At 43.9% G+C, this 19,044-nt stretch overlaps 1 protein-coding gene across 1 annotated transcript in view; it reads left to right on the top strand.

Moving 5' to 3' along the window:
• The window catches only part of skap1 (src kinase associated phosphoprotein 1), a 59,738-nt gene that overhangs the window by 18,160 nt on the left and 22,534 nt on the right, over positions 1-19,044 (top strand). Inside the window, exon 5 of the mRNA XM_084323046.1 lies at positions 17,731-17,811. Within this exon, the coding sequence (XP_084179172.1) occupies positions 17,731-17,811 (81 nt within the window). The remainder of the gene's footprint in view (positions 1-17,730; positions 17,812-19,044) is intronic.

Genomic DNA, 19,044 nt, shown 5'->3' with positions numbered 1-19,044 from the left:
AGTTCCTCTCCTAGCTGGCGAGCGGGGCAGGTTGCACTGATGCTCTGAGAGAGAGAGGGAGGGAGTCAGCTGCACGGAGAGGACTGATCGGTGACCTACAGCACCCTCTAGTGCTGTGTCTTCAGGCAGTGTGTGTGTGTGTGTATTGGGGTGAGGCATGGAACCAGCCCACACAGCGAGAAGGGCTTTGTTGCTGCAGGCTAATGATGTGATTGATTGACCCCTCGCTCCTCTATCCTTTCACAACCGGGTTTGAAATACAACACTTGACTGTACCTGAGGGGCCATGCGGGTTCCATCTCTCTCTCCCTTTATCAATCTTTCTCTCCATCTTCCTTTCTGCAACTCTTCTTCCCGCTTCCACCCCCCCCCCCCCTGCACTTTTTTTTTATTATTATTATTTCTGACTCAATGCGACACTTAATAGCCCCCTCGACTTGACGTGTTGCAGGTTGGCATTATTGACACAGCGCCCGGGGGGGGTGCGCATCTCTGCCCCGTCTCTTTTATGAGTCTCTTACCATGGGTAGGCAAGTAATGGTATGGGAAAGTAACATAATATATAAACAGACAGAAAGTAACATAATATGATGGTTTGCAGGAATATTGTGGCCAGGTGATGCCAGTAGCATATACAAAAAATGTCTTCCTTATTTGAAAAAAAAGCCTAATGAATTGCAAGGGGTTGAAAGTGAGCAGATACTTTAACTTTAGTTATTGTTTATCAAGTACAGTTCCCAGGTGCTTTACTTGGGGAGTATTTAGTATTTAAATTTTAGAGACATTTTCATACTTTTCCTACATTTCAAAGAATTTATTTTATTAAAAAAAAAAGTATCCACTCCATTTATCTGAATGCTAAAGTTACAATTAACTTTGAAGAAAAAGCGTTTGCATAACAAAATGTGATGCTGTTAGTAAAACAATGCAACTCTCAAAAGTCTCAACTGACCGACTTGATGAAAAACTAACCAGAGCCAGAATAAATGCACCAACCAACCAACCAGCCACATAAAATAACCTTTGGAGATCAACGTATTGAGCATTGGAATAAAGGAATGCCAGAATGTGTACTACGTTTGATACTGACGTGCAATTTCAAAAAAAATTATGCTTTTAAAGTTTTGAACATTGAACAACAACAGAGGGCTTTCATTGATTTGTATTAGTCTATTCTTAAGTCTATTTATTCTGTATTACACTTTTGTAAGTAAAATCTTTTCCCATCACTTGTTAATTATTCCATCCCTCGCCCATCCAAGACCTCAGAAAAGAGTATCACATCTAAGAGATAATAATAAAAATGTATAATAACACCAAAAACAACAGCAATAGTAACCTAATAATAACATTATTATTACTATTATTATTGTTATTATAAATAATAGTAATAACGACAACAACAATCATGATGATGATAATAATAATGATGATTATGATAATAATAATAATAATACTGATAATAATTATTATTATTATGACCATAGTGTTATTGTTGTTATTATGAAAGCAAAGCATGGCTTATTGGGTGAGATTCTAACAGGGGCATCCATACTGTAAATGTCACTGAAAGTGTCATTGGCAAAAGCGTCTCACTGGCATGTTTTTATGACGAGGTTATTAAAAGTTCACACCACAGGCTGCATGCTTGTAATAACGTTAATGTATAAACAAAAATAAAAAAAGATTTCCAATCTTGCTTGCCTTCAATTATCTCTAAGTATTTCTTGTAATTAGGTCATGATTACAGCCTTTAACCTTAGGTCTTGTGAGTGTGAGAGGGAGGGAAGTATCTCAGTATGTGAACAGGGTTCACACAAAAATGCCAATAAGTATTTCCCCACCTACTCAAATGTTTCCCGTGCTGCTAATTCTGTACAGCGTATTGTAGACTCTATAAGAGCATAATTAACGTGCAATTAGCGTGTCTGAGTCCAATGTCTCAAATGTACTCAAGGTACATGAGATAACGGTGCTTTTTGTAAGAGTTGGATATTATTTTGAACGGGATGATCATCCACTCACCCTTCACACTGAACCTTTGTTCAGTTCAAAATATAAAAAAGATTGTTATTATAGATTATAATTCCAATATCATCTCTGTTATTATAGCCTGTGAGAAGACTTGACGTCTATATAGCCCCATGTCTTTAGCGATGACCACGTTTGCTTCTTGAATGGGACATGTCCTCACCAGGGCATGTGGAGTTCATAGTTCAATTTCTGTTCACTGCCAATTGAGAAGAGATGGCTCAACACATTCTTTTTGCTGGGCGGTCTGTTTCAAAGTGTGTGTGTGTGTGTGTGGGAAATAGAGACATGCCACCGAATGAAATCAGTAACATTTTAGGAGGAACAATTATCCGTTGTTATGACTTGTGATTTTTATTATTTATTGAATTACCTTAATCGGGCTTTGTTGAAAATGAGAAAGCAAAAAATATCAACAGAACACCTATTATCTTGAAATCTGCTCAGATTTATTATAGTTGAAATTTAGGAAATGTTTGAGGTTATAAGGAGAATTTAAAGGATGACCACAACTACTGGAAGAATCCTCTAATGTGTACTTATACGTTTGATACCGACATGCATACAGCTTCAAACACTTATTATGAAATTTGAATTTAGAATTTTGCACACTTGGATCAATGCAGTACCTCGCTTTATTAGCGAAAGTTTTCCGTCTACCACCAGACTAGAGACCAGTATATGTATTGCATTGCATATATCTAAGCATGTGGGATTTCTTTTCCATTCGGGTTATAATAAGAAGAAGAAAAGAAAAAAACAGTAGCAACAGTGTTCTGACAAAGCTGTAAGTCGCCCACTGTTTTGGAGACATTGTGAGTGTGGGAAGGTATTAGGCAGGGTAATCGACTGCCTGCCTAGGCTGCTCTGTTCCCTGTTCTCTGTTCTCTAACTGGGGAGTGAATGAGTGTGATGTCGATGGCTGCTCTTACACACGGGCGGAGCCTGCGTCGTTTCATTAGACGGGACGGGCTGTTGTCTCCAGCGGTCTGGGTGACACCAGATTTGTAATGGCTGACAGGAACAGATGGAGCCTCCATTGTTAGGCTCTGTGTCTGCATGGTAATGTGAACTGAGTTTCACCCGCCGACCGCACTGCTGACCTGACCGCGCCTGCAGCCCTGGCCCCAGCCCCAGCCCCAGCCCCGGCCCCAGCCCCAGCCCCAGCCCCAGCCCCAGCTCTAGCCCCAGCTCTAGCCCCAGCATTAGCTCTAGCCCCAGCTCTAGCCCCAGCATTAGCTCTAGCCCCAGCTCTAGCCCCAGCATTAGCTCTAGCCGCAGCTCCAGCCCCAGCTCTAGCCCCAGGTCTATCTCTAGCCCCAGCATTAGCTCTAGCCGCAGCTCCAGCCCCAGCGCTATCTCTAGCCCCAGTTCTAGGCCCAGCTCCAGCCCCAGCGCTAGCTCTAGCCGCAGTTCTAGCCCCAGCATTAGCTCTAGCCCCAGCTCCAGCCCCAGCGCTATCTCTAGCCCCAGCTCCAGCCCCAGCGCTAGCTCTAGCCGCAGTTCTAGCCCCAGCATTAGCTCTAGCCCCAGCTCCAGCCCCAGCGCTATCTCTAGCCCCAGCTCCAGCCCCAGCGCTATCTCTAGCCCCAGTTCTAGCCCCACTCCAGCTCCAGCCCCATTTCTAGCACTAGCCCCAGCTCCAGCCTCAACCCCAGCCCTAGCCTCAAGCTCGCCTGGCCGACAGCCCCAGCAGCCACTTGAAAATCCCTTCTCTCACTTGGGGAACATGCCTACACACAGAAGCATGCACACATCCACATCCACGCATAGAAGCACAAACACACACGCACGCACACACACACACGCACGCACGCACGCACACACACTGACACACACATAAATGAAGACATGGAAAAGCAGGGAGCCAGACGGAGTGGAGAGAGGTCGCTAGTCTTGGCACGCTGTTTGCAGGTCAAGTTTCCAGAGTCAAAATGGCATGTTTGTTTTTCTTTGATTGGATGCACTGCTGGGTGTTTGGGGATGTTTGCTGGGTGTCTGTCTGCAGGCTGCAGTGATGATACAGCCCCAGAACTAGCACTAGCCCCAGAACTAGCACTATCCCCAGAACTAGCACTAGCCCCAGAACTAGCACTATCCCCAGAACTAGCACTATCCCCAGAACTAGCACTAGCCCCAGAACTAGCACTAGCCCCAGAACTAGCACTAGCCCCAGAACTAGCACTATCCCCAGCATTAGCCCCAGCACTAGCCCCAGCACTAGCCCTAGCCCCAGCACTAGCCCCAGCCCCAGCACTAGCCAAGCACTAGCACTAGCCCCAGCACTAGCTCCAGCTCTAGCTCCAGCCCTAGTTCTAGCCCCAACACTAGTACTAGCTAGGGTTGCCACCCGTCCCTTAAAATACGGAATCGTTCTGAACTGATACAGGACGCCCTTTGTCCCGTATTTTAAGGTTGCCAGATTAGTGAGAGAAATGAGCCAGCCGACCTACAAAAACAAGCAAAATTGTGTCCAAAAGTTGCAGGAAATAAACAGACTTGGCAACTCGGGTATGGTGGGCGTGCGCTCAGCAGCTCACCGACCAATGAGAATTAGCGCTTTCACGTTGTTAAGAAGAGTTCTGTGCCGCTGTGCCAATCCTCTGTCTGTGCTCTGCGTGATTTCTTTTCGAAGACGCTTTGAAAATGTCCACAGCAGACACTCCACCGGCGCGTCCTAAAAAGACAAAACGCCTCCAGAAGTACAGACGTGAGTGGGAACTGGCAAACCCCTGGCTTGATTGCGTCAGTGGAGATGTTTACAAAGCAAATGGCAAAGTATGTAGGTGTTTTCTGTGGCGCATGGTGGACTGACTGACATCAGACAGCCTCAGGAGAACAAAAATATTCCCAAAATATAAGAACTCAAAGGACCCAAGCACAGGTTTCACAGTTCTTCATGACTGAAACATCTCCTGAGATTGATTCGGTATGGGATATTACATCTTATTTATCTGGTTGTGTTTTTAACTAGATGTCAGTATTTCTATTTACCTGCCCTGGCAGCCAGGAGCCTACTCTTCTTTGCACTTTATTTTTAATTAATCTTTTAATTTGGGTCACACAAGTGTTTCATTGTATTATTGTCCTCTTTCAGTAAAAGTGTTCCCAGGCTTTGTTTTTACAGCACTTTATATGCATACAGTATTATGCTCAAGTTGAGGCTATAGTTCAGCCAATTTATTTAAACAATGTTAAATGCAAATAAAGCACTTTAAACTTTAAGTATGACTAAATGCTTTCTTGACTATATATAGTAACTGTTCCAAAATGCATAGATTTCTATGTATTTTAGGGGTTTGGGGGGCTAGCTCTTTTTAATATAAATGTCATAGATTGTTTTATTTAGATTTCATAGATTTCTATGCATTTCAGGAGTTTGGGCGGCTGGCTCCCCAAAATAATTCAATAACATAACCCTAACCCTAAAACCGAAATAAAGTAAACAAAATAAATAGTGACAAAATCCGCCCATTTCCGCCCAAAAAACGCCCCAAAACCGCCCAAAAAGATTTCTCGCACGCGCTTCGCACACGCTCTGTGACTGGTGTCCCTTATTTCTATTAGTCAAAGGTGGCAACCCTAGTACTAGCCCCAACACTAGCACTAGCCCCAGCACTAGCACTAGCACTAGCCCAGCACTAGCCCCAGAACTAGCCCCAGAACTAGCCCCAGAACTAGCCCCAGCACTAGCCCCAGCACTAGCCCCAGCTCTAGTTCTAGCCCCAACACTAGCACTAGCCCCAGCACTAGCCCAAGCACTAGCCCTAGCCCCATCACTAGCCCCAGTCGTAGTTTTAGCCCCAGCTAGGGCTTTGTTTCAGCAGGGCCACAGGGAAGGTTACGTTTCAATATGTCTCCATACACTACTTTGTGGTCAAAATGTATGGTTGACATAGCAATCCACCAATCCAACTGTCTTTTAGGCACTATAGTCTGCTTCCTCAGTCACTTTGTCAGTCATTACCTCAGTTGTCAGTTGGACAGTTTGTCTGACATAACAACAGTAACTAAGGGTGGGTGGGATTTAGCAAATAGTGATTTACAAACAGTTGAACAGTATGGACAAAATATCATATTGTGATTATTTTAACAAATATTATGATTGCGATTCTTGCAATATTATCTTTTAAGATCTAGTTCTAAGTTTAGAATCTACATTTCCTTTTCATGTACTTTCAATCTCTCCACCAGACACTTTCGCTTTATTGTGTAGGTCTATTCTTTATTTTATTTTTGTATTCCCATATTGCAGTCTTTGTAATACTCATTCTTTGATATTGCGACATCAGTATGAATTGATATATAATAATTTAGGACCTGCTCAGAGGTCATCAATCGGCACACATGCGATGCATGCATGCAATTCGTATCTGCGATTAACCCATCCCGTCGTCCTTCCCCCCCAAGGGCAGCCGGGAGCAGACAGGCGTCAACGTGAGCCGCGCCAGGGGACCAATCCAAGTGCTCCTGTCCGTCTTCGTCAAGGACGCCACAGCGTTAGCGATCTATTGTTGTGCATGTTTTTCCATTGGGTTTATCTTATCGGGGGGGAAACCCTTGCGAGCACGGGGAGAACATGCAAACACCACACAGAAAGGCCTGGGAGATACCCCACCTGGGTAACTGGCATCATGGAAACCTGGTCCCCAAGCGGGAATCGAACCCTGGACCTTCTTGCTGTGAGGCGACAGTGTTAACCACTACACCACCGTGCCGCCATATTGGTTCAGCATTAGCCATAATGATTCAGCTCACAGCACACTCTCTTGTATTTGCTCTGGTGTTTGACTAATGCTTCGGGCATTAAATCATTTCTACGCAAAATGTTCATTTAAAATGCATCTTTTTTCCAGATCCATATCACGTCTCATTATCGGCGCGCGATTGGTGTCTTTTTATCGATCCTGTTGATTGATACGATCAGTTGACATGTGAGTGGTCGTGGGAGACCGTTCGCTGTGCGACGCAGGCAGAGGTGTGTCTCCTTTGGTGTGTTTGGAAAATGCAATGACTGCGCCTCACGTTTTTGATTACTGTATGCTCTGGCACAATTTCCTTTACCAATTACTGCCAATAGAAAGCAATAAGATAACCACTTTGAAATTATGTCCGTCTGAGGTCTATTTCTCATTTGAATTTGATGAAGCAATACTGAAATGTTATTACACAGCGCCTGTAAATAGAATATGAAATGTAGATTTTGTGCTGCTGCTGTGGCTGAACCCTGAAGGACCTCTATGCAGTCTAGTGGTTATAAGGGAGTGTTGGTGTTTTTAGAGAACATTACATAGGTCTTGGTCAGCGTGTACATTTAGGACAATTACTGACTAAGCATTTCTGCTCAGACGAGTTCCCAGGTCTCTTGGCCACTGGCCGTGTTGCCTATCTTCTCTCTGAACTTCTGACCTCTGGCCTCCCTGGCTTGGCCAACCTGTGACCCGTCTGAGCCCCGGTCCAGAGTTGTCTTGAATGTTTGACCTTCCTATCGCAGAGACCCCATCAGTCACCAAGTTTTTTTTTTTTTTTTACTTGGAGATAGCCATCTACTGTAGCCATCCCTCAAGACCACCTGCCCCGACGTTCATTTCTCACTGCTCATCGGCATATAGATTTCATGACATTTGGATAGCGGCTGCTCGTTTGCAACGATGCGAGGAATATGTTAATGACCCCCACTCTCCCTTGTTCTCGTTCACTCTTCTCTCCCTCCCTCCATCTCTCCCTCCCCCCTCTCTCTCTCTGCCTCTCTGCTTTTGTAGAGATACACACACACATTACAAGGCAGGAGCAGGCTCTGTGCAACGCTGCTGCGACTGCCTGCCATCAGGGTTCAAAAGTTCACGCCAGTCCCCTGGGGCTACTGTGCTGCTGCAGATGCTGATAGTCTTTTCTCTCTCTCTCTCTTTCTCTCTCTCTGTGCTCTCTTTCTCTCTCTCTGTGTGCTCTCTTTCTCTCTTTCCCTCTCTCTCTCCCTCTGCGCCCTCTCTCCTCCGCTGTTTACACTATTAATCTTGCACACTCTCTCTCACACACTCACTCACTGCCTGGCAAGAGGAGGGCGGCTTGAAGGGGGGGATTTGGACGTATTTAACCAAAGGGCATCCATCACTGTCCTCTCCTTACCGACTTCACCCCCACACTAGGAGCGACGCCAGGTTGTGTGTCTCTCTCGCATCCTCCCGTTTGTAAGCCCCCTTTTGATACAGCGTTTCCCTCGTTTGCTCGGTTTTGTTGTTTGCATTGTATATCAGTTACCTCCCCTCCTTTGCCTCTGGTGTTGAGGCTGGTGTAGGAGCTCAGGGAGAGTGCGGGGCGTAGGTAAATGCACGCCGCTCTGTAAAGCGGACGACATGCAGCATGCAGAGTGGTAATCTCTGGCTGGGTGGATTCTAATCTCCCCCAGAGCTGTCAATGTCACAGACAAATAGCAAGACTATCAGATGCGACGGGGTTCACCCAGAGGTTAGCGTTCCCAGGTACCTCCTGCCTGCATTCACTCTCTCTCTCTCTCTCTCTCTCTCTCTCTCTCTCTCTCTCTCTCTCTCTCTCTCTCTCTCTCTCTCTCTCTCTCTCTCTCTCTCTCTCTCTCTCTCTCTCTCTCTCCTCTCCCCCCCACCCTGTCTTGCAAATGAGAATTTGATTTTGCTCTCCACTGGAATCCATTTCTGGAGATGAATGAAGTTTCAGTGCCAAGCCCAGGTGGCCCCACTGATTTCTTAGGGAAATAAATGGAGATGTGAGAGATGTGTTGGCCTGTACACAGACAGTGACATGACACCTCCTGATACCTCTGGGATGGATCCCTTTGTTTAATTGTTGCTGTAATGTAGCACTTTGAGGTCATTAATGTGTCCTTGTGGAGTTCTTTGTAGATGTTGATGATGCATCCCTCTTTTCACCGGGATCCCCCCGTGACGTGTGTGTGTGTGTGTGTGTGTGTGTGTGTGTGTGTGTGTGTGTGTGTGTGTGTGTGTGTGTGTGTGTGTGTGTGTGTGTGTGTGTGTGTGTGTGTGTGTGTGTGTGTGTGTGTGTGTGTGTGTGTGTGTGTGTGTGTGTGTGTGTGTGTGTGTGTGTGTGTGTGTGTGTGTGTGTGTGTGTGTGTGTGTGTGTGTGTGTGTGTGTGTGTGAGAGAGAGAGAGAGAGAGACAGGGTTGCTGTGTGCTGTTGGGAAGATTGCTTATCTACAATGGAAATTATTACCAATGATTTATCGTGGACCTGTGTAAGTTAGCTTATCTGGAGGAAGTGGTCACTTTGTGTGGAAAGAAACTCGATGGGCCTGGAACACATGTTGGTGCAGAGGCTACTTTTTGTCTTTAACTCCAGGAAAATTCTATGCGGTTTTGTTTTTATCTCTTGAAACGAAAAGAAAAATATTTAAATTACTTCACTATAGAAATTCCCCACGGCTCATATCAAGATCAACCTGATGGCTTTTGATGGAATGCTAGTCTTAAACAAACATTATAATTTTCTTTTTGGCATGAAGAGAAAAAACTATGTTTTTAGTTTTTAAGTAGGAGTGTTTTAGTTTTTTGCTTTTGTTTGCCTCTCTTGCTATAAGATAAGTTATGATGTACGTGTATAAGTGACATTCTCAGTCACAAAAAAGAAATATAAAAAAAAGAAATTGCCACAAATGCATCAAATTTGAAAACGGTTTTCTTAAATTAAGTTAAAGTAGAAAAAATAAATAGAAAGGTGCAACAAATGTCGGCATACCGTCGCTGTTTTGTAATGTGTTGAATTTCCCTATACTCGCTCATTTTAATGCCTCCATAAAATTATTTTCAGATGACCTTTGTGGCAGTTATTGTTGCATTCTCCGTGATTTACAGTTTGGAGGCAAGTGAAGTGGCAAGCGTCCCGTTTCTGTTTTCTCAGTCATTTCATGTATTTTAGGTTATTTAAATGTTGCGCTCTTTTGTGTTTTTAAAATGTGTGTATTTATTTAGTTTGACTGTGAATTATTTTTCATGATGAATGGTAAATATGCACTGCATTATAAATGTATATAATGTATAATAATTTAATTAATAAGACATTATGCATTTGATCTCAATGTAAAGGTTAGAAAATAGGAATAATTATAACTTATTCCAGATTGATCAGTGCAAAGCTAACTTCATATTAACGCATTTTCCCATTAGCTGTATTTGTTTGATATCTCAATAATTAGTATTTCCTATGTCATCATTATTAAAGATAGATTTCCTTCCAATGTCCTTCCAATCAGGGCAATATCTGGGGATATATTTGAAATCGAAAGAAAAAAGGTAAATTTAAACCAATAATCATCTACTTATAGATGATATTCAGAGACGATAATGATACATTTGTTCATTAATACACCCTATACCTCTTTTATAAATGTAATTTCAAATTTTCTAAATTTTATTTAATTTAAAATACCTTATTATATTTGCTTATTTTTCAAGCAGCATTGCATCTAATTTAGGTTTATTTCCTTGAGTTTATGACTGATTATCCATAATTTCTTTAATTCTCTAACACCTGTTGCCCTGAACTCACTGGTGATTGATAGTAATGAGTCAATTAATTCAAACAGAAATACAATAACAATAGCAGCATAAAGCCACTAACAACTATCATTTTATAAATGGATAAAAAGTTACGGTGGTGAAAATATTTAGATACCATTATCCCTAAGATTATATATATTTTTAGACTATCTTTTAGATGATACAATAAAAGTCAACGAACATGCAATAACTGTACGCTTAAGTCGTTAGTGTGTGGATTTTCTTGTGTCCCTCAAGGCTCTGTCTCATTGACGGTGGCTGTATCCTGCATCGTGTTTTTTTTATCACAGATGTACCGAGCTCTCCTGTGGGCCCCAGACTCCTCCATTGTTTGTGTTTATATTCCTATGCTCCAGTTTTTTTGTGTGTGTCAGTGAGGCAGCTGAGAACCTTCCCCTGCGATTAGAGGATCATTGTATCTGCAGTTAAGCACTTGAATAGTGGTAGTAAATCTACAAAAGGGAAAATCAGGGTCGCTATAGTCACTGCTTATGGCTGCCCGGGGGGTTCCTGGTGTCACATAGTAAATTTACCCCTTAGTCTTGTTCCACTGGCCAGCCTGAGCCTGGGATGTTTTAAATGTATAGGAGTGGAGCGGAGCAGCATGACTTGACATATATTTCAGCATAGAGGCACAGAATTATGGCTTTTTTTCCTCTTAGCACTGAACTTAGTCTTGTTGGCGGTCTAGCTAAACAGAGGGAGGCAGAGTACATTTAGTCATTTAGCTGACGCTTTTATCCAAAGCGACTTACAAGTTCTGTACGACAAGTCATCAGGAAGGGCACAACTCTATCAGCTGAGTAACAATGTTCATCAAAGTGTTGAGTGCTACAGTGTAGGTTAGTTTATTAGGACAAGTGCATGACAGTAAGGTTAGTTAGGGTTAGATATCATTTTTTTTTTTTTTTTTTTTTTTTTCAGATAATGGTTGAAGAAGTGCGTCTTTAGTCGACGGGGAAAGATTGGACGGCTGTTCTAACTGGGGTGGGTAGTTCATTCCACCATTGTGGGGCAAGGACTGAGAATAGGCGGCTTCTCCTTGATGACCCTCCCGGAGCTCTGATAGGAGTAGATCTGAGGCGGCCAGAAGATGCAGAGCGTAGGGGTCTTCTTGAGGGTGTGTAGTTAGAGACCATTGACCGGAGGTAGGCGGGAGCGGTTCCCTTTGCCGCACGGTATGCTAGGTCGAGGGCCTTGAAGCGGATACGTGCAGCAATGGGGAGCCAGTGCAGGTCCCTAAGAAGTATGGGCACACACACACACACACACACACACACACATGCAGGTACACACACATGCAGGTACACACACACACACACACACACACACACACACACACACACACACACACACACACACACACACACACACACACACACACATACACATACACATGCAGGTGCACCAATATACACACACATGCACACATTCAAACACAGATACACACACACACACAAACACATTCATGCACACGCATATGCACAGACACAAACACACAAACATGCACGCACACACACATATATATATATATATATATATACTGTATATATATACGGTTGCCCTGGTCCCAACTAAATCTTCAATATGAAAGTGCTTAAAAACAGTCTCTAAATTATATATAATATCTCTTCATTTGTGTAGGCGCTGCCAAACTACTGTCAACAGTAGTTTCTGTAAATTTTACAGACTATGAGACTAAGATCTGCTATTTGACCTCCGAGACGTCTCTGGCACATACACACACAAGAAAAACAACCACCATGAATTCCATTCCCATTAGATAATAATGGATATCACGTGCACTTAATATAATGCTCTGTATGCTTTTTTCCCCTCCTTCTTTGGCTGATGCACATGCATTACAAGGTTCTATACGCAGTTTATGTATCGATGACTGACGTCCTAATCAAATCAGTGGGAGGGGTAGAGGGCAGGAGGAGACATCCAGTCCTTAACCTCAGTGCCTCTCTGTCTCTCCTCCCCTCTGATGGCAGCCTCTGTGGAGGGAGACACACAGCGAGGGCCTCCCGCTGTAATGAGGAAAAATGTATCAATTTAGGCCGAGCTGCACGCAGATTGAGCGCCGGGTGGGTGAAGGTGCACTGAGTGGATCCTTTTTCCTAATCAAGGACAGTGTATCAGAGGATTGCGGTCCCGCTCGCTTGTGCCTCTGGAATCAGCGGCATTCCTCCCCTGAAGCCCCCTCAGGGCCCGGGGGAGGGGGAGGAAGGGAGCCCCTCTCTCTGCCTTCTGTTTCACCCCATCAGCAGAGTTCATGTGGGGGTCAGGTCCTGCCCCCTGATGCTGCATTCAATGCGATACCTCTCGCATCGAAAAGGCACCGTGAAAAGCCCCCCCTTCTCCCTGCGCACTCTAGGAGTAAACAGAGGGGAAAGGGAGCTGTATGATAACTTCTTCACCTGGGTGGCGAGGGAGTAGCCTATTACCCAGTGACATGCTCCGTTGATCCCTATGACCTTGCCTAAACACACCTAGACGTGTCGATGATCACCCACATTATAGCAGGGAAATCAGGGGAATATTGTGTTCATCGTGGAACACCCATCCCACTTTTTAATGGTTTGTCCCGGGCAAATGTCTTGTTTGATATAGGCAAGATATGGTGCCCGTCTTCCATGTACTCTCTGGGTAAGGAACGGCGAAAACCCTCCCCATCGGTTGTTAGTTACCATGGTGTCGTCGACTTTTCCCTGCAACATCATCGTCATCAACCTTACTTTTCTTGCGTTTTAAGTGTTTTCATAGCGTCTGGGTTGCATTATGACCACAGTTAGACATAATGTAACACATTAGTCCTCCCACCCACCATCTCCCTTCATTTTGATCCACTCTCTCCCCGGCCTTTGATTGACTTTCAGCCTAACTAAAGTGGATTTTAATGAGAGAATACATTAACTCCCTCTGGTCACGATCACATAAATCAACCCTTTCTTGCGGGATCAACTGCTGGGGCCCATAACGCCACGCTGGGAGAGTGTGAATAACCAAATGAGAGATTGTGGCCACGGCGAACCGATGGCAGCCCTGATGCATTGATGTGTGTCCCCTGAGTTTTAACACAAGTTTTTCAGGCGAGGCAAACGGACGCGGCGCACTTAACAGCAACACAGGTGGGCTCGTTTATGGAACACTTCCTTTGTCAGGATTAATTAAACCGATGATTGTGCGAAATTCCTATTGGCTGTTCTTTCTCCATTCTCAAAGGGTTTGTCTCGGATCCCTCTTAGCGTTGATGAGAGTGAAACGCGCTGTTCGATTTAGTTACTCTTGCCTCGCCTATGAGCATGTCACCGTCTTGATTTACTAAACACTGCTATGAGACTGGAATATTCCATCTCTCCCTCTGTCTCTCTCTGTCTCTCTCTCTCACTCTCCCTCTCCGTTTGTAATTGCGTTCAGCTAAATAGGTTATGCTGAAATATCAATAAATTGTCATCAAATTAATGCCAATACCAAAGCTATGGATGGCACTAATTAAAAAAGCAAAGGGGATGAAAATGAAGTCGTCGCATTGCTCTGAATAATTGATAATGCAATTTATGATTTCTATGAAAGAGTGCCGTCTGTCTGAGATTCTGATGAGGCTGTAATTAGATGCATTAATGTGTCTCTCTGTGCCTGTACTCCTGAAAAAAAGAGAAAGAATTTCAAAGGCCACTACAAACATCATGACGTCTGTCTGTTGTCGTTATTGTTTTACACCCTGATTTACACATTCATAATAACATCACCTCCGAATATTCACTTAAAATTGCTCTGGTCCCAGGGAGGTGTTGGAGTGTGTAATTTCATTAGATGAGACATCCCTCACTCCTGACCAATCAGAATGCCTCTTCCAGAGTGGAGGGGTGGGCTCCCGGGCAGGCGAGGAGATATCAGTGAACTGCAGCATGCGACCGGGCTTTTAGGATGCACTGCTACCCTGTGGAAGAATGGTGAAATATAGCCTTGATATTCTCTGTTCACCGTCGACAGCTGACCTTTATCTACCTCTTAATCAGCTCCAATGTGACACGTCTCTCTCTTTGCACCGACTCCAGCTTCAGATTAGTGTTGTGAAGCAAAGCCAGCCAAGTGAGCTCATGTATTCCACGCGTTCCAAGTTTTTTTTTTTTTTAAAGATAAATTTTTTGGCGTTTTATCGCTTTATTTCTACTGGGCAGTCCAGTAGTGAGAGACAGAGGAGGAATGGGAGACAGAGTGGGGGGAAGACATTCGGCAAATAACGACGGGTTCGGGAATTGAACCCGGGTCGGCCGGGTCGGCCGTGTCGCGGCTGAGCGCGCTATGTGGTTCGCCACTGGGGCGCCCTCGTTCCAAGGTTTAAAAAAACAAAACATGAAAATTAGATGTTTATTGACTCGAGTGGATCACGGCGACCCCGGTGTTGGTTTTGTAACTGCTCAACTATTAACTGGGCTCGACCTCTTAGATAAATGAAGAGGGGGGAGGGGGGGCAGACGGATGAGGGGGGATCAAACGACGGGCTGCAACAGGGAAGCAGGGTTTAGAAAAATGAACAGACCGCGGCTGGATGGATGAGGTGAGGGAACCTAATGACCGCTGTTTGTTATGATGTAGTGAATCAGGTCCTCTTTGACAAAACAGTCCTTAGCACCTTCCTATTTATAGTGTCAGCAGTCAGTCCATCCACAAAGGCGGGGTGATGATATGTGAGTGCGTTAGTGCCGCGAGGTGTCTGGGGGCTGCGCTCGGGAATGACCCGCTCATCAGTCAGGCCCCCGGCTCGGCTGAAGCACAGCGAGGGTTATCAGATCACGTAACTGGATGGGTGTGTCGACGGAATACATGTCTCGCTCTCTCTCTCTCTCTCTCTGCGATGCTAAGTTGTGGAAGCAACGACAAGGAAGTTCACATCGAGTTTCGTTTCCCACTCGAGATCAGGTTAACTAAAGCAATTCTGACCATGAAAACAATAAGGTGTTAACACATTGGGTGCCATGCAGTATGCCCATTTTTACCACTCTCTGCCAGTGCTGTAACCCTATGGAGTGGCTCACCTTCTTTGCAGGGCTATAACTTTTAAAATATTATAGCTATATCGACATTACTATGGCCCATTCAACATCGGGTATCTATCGTTCCGGATGTGGGAACGTTATATTTTTCCATTCATACATTGTCGTGTTAGTACCGTCGAGAATATAAGTATGTTTTTAGACTGTATAACAGTAATTCCTAGAATGCGCGTTATAGGCCCTGACGCGTATTATACATTATCGATTGGCGTTTCGTCCCTATACACGCTATATTAAGAATTTCAAATGCATATGATCGCTATACATTATGCTCCATCATGCATAAAGGAAAGGGGGGGGGGGGGGGGGGGGGTTGTTTATGATTCCAATTATTTGACGTCGATCTGCTAGATCCATTTTCCGTTTGTATGACGCAATAAACGCCGAAAGCATATTGATTCTTGCATCTCGAAAGCGATCCAATGCACTCGAGGTGTGTATATTGATCCACGTAACAACATATCTCTGGCGGAGCTTTTTCCCCGATGCACCGAGCGCACCTTCCGGTTTAGAGTGGCGTGTAACTCGCCAGAAATCCACCAGGTGGCGGATTGAGGCGTTGCAATATCAGACAGGGTCCAGCTGGCTCCCGGAGGCTTCCTGGATGAATTATGAATGCCAATAGCGAATAAAAGAAATAACGATCAAACTCGTTGTTGGCACTCAACGCATGGCGGCCAATAACATTAATGTGTTAATAGACAATGTTACCATGAATTGATCAAGTGTTTAGCCAGGGAGCGTTTTCACATTTCACTATCTTTTATGAACAAGAAAGAGTCTCATATTTGTCTAAATTGGGTGATTCTCTGTTTAAACAAGAGGCCCCTGTCCTGTCGTGGTATGACATTATTTGGTCAGCAGGCCTGTTTTCAAAGGGGATGGATTCCAGGCCCCCCCCCCTGCCCAGAGTCACCAGTGGTCTGAGTGGAGGCTCGTACAAACCAGTGTAAATGGGCTTTAAATGGTTCCTGTGCCCTAAAACTAAAAGGGGGCAACCTCTTCCCCCTCTGTTTTTCTCCTCGCATGGCCAAAGTGATATATAAATAGAACTCTCTGGGCCAAAGCCCCGATGACTGATGGGCGGGGAAGGAAGTCGAGCTTTGTTTTTGACATGTGCAAAATCCAGGTACTCCTGGATGAGGTGTAAAGGCGGAAGATGCCCCTTGATGCTGACCCGGGGTCAGTTTTGCAATCCCTCCGCCTAATGGCCAAGGTTTGGAAAAGGTGGCCTGAGAGGCTGATCTCAAGTGTAATGGTAGGGGTTGTGTGAGACGTGTTGCATGGAACAGAGAGCCGCACATACTGTACCACTCATTCACTCGCGGCTCCATCCAATCCTAAACCTTTAAATGAACAGTATAGGCTTAACTATTAGTCTGGGGGTCACCGGGCAAAAATGATCTACGCTAGATATAATGCATTTTCACCATTTAGAGCAAATTCTTTTTATTTGTCAAAAGTTCTTTTGCTTTGGTTTCTAACATGTTACATAATGACTCTTCACTGATACTAACACCCCTGTTGTCAGTGTTGGTATCGGTCCGGCCCGATACCAGTATCGCTGTATCCCTGGTACTGGGGAAAGGTATATATACTGTACCGTGTACTTGTGATGTTCTTCTGACCCGTGTCATATATGCCTTGTCTCCTTTCCTGTCTCTACCACTCTGCTGTCAAATGAAGCAGAGATGCCCCTAACGGAACAGTAAGAAGGTTACTGGTTACACTTACCCACTCCACTTGTTTTCGCTGTACGGCTGTAGTGTAGTAATTAAAAAGGTTGTGCAGACTTTGAGAGGGTGGTTCAAATCCCCACGGACAGCTCACTCCTATTAAAAGTGCAGTGTGAGCAGATGTATGGAGTGCAGCGCTCAGCAACACTGCAAATGTATTGATCCCCGTTTTCTAAAGGAAATGTATCTGATCCACTGACTAGAAGGCTGCGTGTGTATTTTGTCTGTGTGTGTTGCAGTGGGACCTGTTTATATTCAGAGATTAAGTATTTATCAAGCATGCTTTAATGAGGAGTCCACAGTGTGAAGGTAATGACGGACGAGAATGTGTTCTGGTGTTTTTTCCTCCTTCAGTCTTTGAAGAAATCGCCCCAGTGGCGGCTCAGGACCTGGGGAACATCCTGAAGCAGGGCTACTTGGAAAAGAAACGGCGAGGTATCGCTTTGTCGATATATCGACCAGTATTATGTATGGCACATATGGGGTTGTACATTTGTAACATAAATGTAATGTTGTCTTTAAAGGCCCAATCCGGAGTTTTTTTTTTAAATTTAATTCTTTTATATAAATGTTTTTATTTTATTTTTTCAAAACATACATAGAACAAGACATCACAATACAGTAGACTTAACACAATCGCGGCCACTGGAATGAGTCTAATTAATCTCAAGAGGACCGGGAAATGTAAACAGACGTGGGGCTGTTTGTAGAGCTAAATCTATACTTTATAGTATTGCTATCTGTCCATTCTGCAAGAAGGATTATTATACCAAATTATTGGATACAAATAAAAAATAATGTTAAAGGAATATGGGACATATTAAATAGTATTATTAGAAATAAACCAACCAACCTAGCTTACCCTGACTATTTACAGAAAAGGACAGAAAGATTACTGTTATAAATGAAGTAGTGGATGGGTTCAACAACTTTTTTGTTGATGTGGGACCAAAACTAGCCAATGAAATAGTCAAAACTGGGAAGAGTTTTGCGGTGGAAGATTGTGGAGAAAGAAACCCTGCTTCAATATCTCTGGGATCTGTGGAGAAAGAGGACATTATTGAGATGGTAAACAAATGCATGAATAAAACCTCCACAGATGGGGATGACATTGATATGTCTCTGGTGAAAAATATTATCCAAGGAGTTGTGGAGCCACTATCTCATATATTCAATTTGTCGTTCAAAATGGGAGCATTCCCTCAAAAAATGAAAATTGCAAAGGTTATACCATTATTTAAAGCTGGAGACAAGCATTTGTTTACCAATTATAGACCGGTATCCCTGCTATCACAGTTCTCAAAGATACTCGAAAAACTATATGTTGCAATATTAGACACTTTCATTGAAAAACATAATCTCCTAATGGACAGCCAGTATGGTTTTAGAACAGCTAGATCTACCTCCATGGCATTAATGGAGCTTGTAGAGGAAATAATTTACGGTATTGAGAGAAAGAAATATGTATTAGGAATATTCATTGACCTAAAAAAAAGCTTTTGATACAATAGAATAGATCATGAGATTTTACTGAAAAAGATGGACAGGTTTGGTGTTGGAGGGGTTGCTCTAGACTGGCTGAAAAGCTATATTAGTAACATGCAGCAATTTGTTCTGATGGGTCAGCACAAGTCACAATGCTTAAACATTACCTGTGGTGTTCCACAG

Source organism: Notolepis coatsorum, assembly GCF_963971535.1.
Source record: "Notolepis coatsorum genome assembly, chromosome: 10".
NCBI classification, from domain to species: Eukaryota; Metazoa; Chordata; class Actinopteri; order Aulopiformes; family Paralepididae; genus Notolepis; species Notolepis coatsorum.
This window is presented reverse-complemented; position numbering and strand designations above follow the sequence as displayed.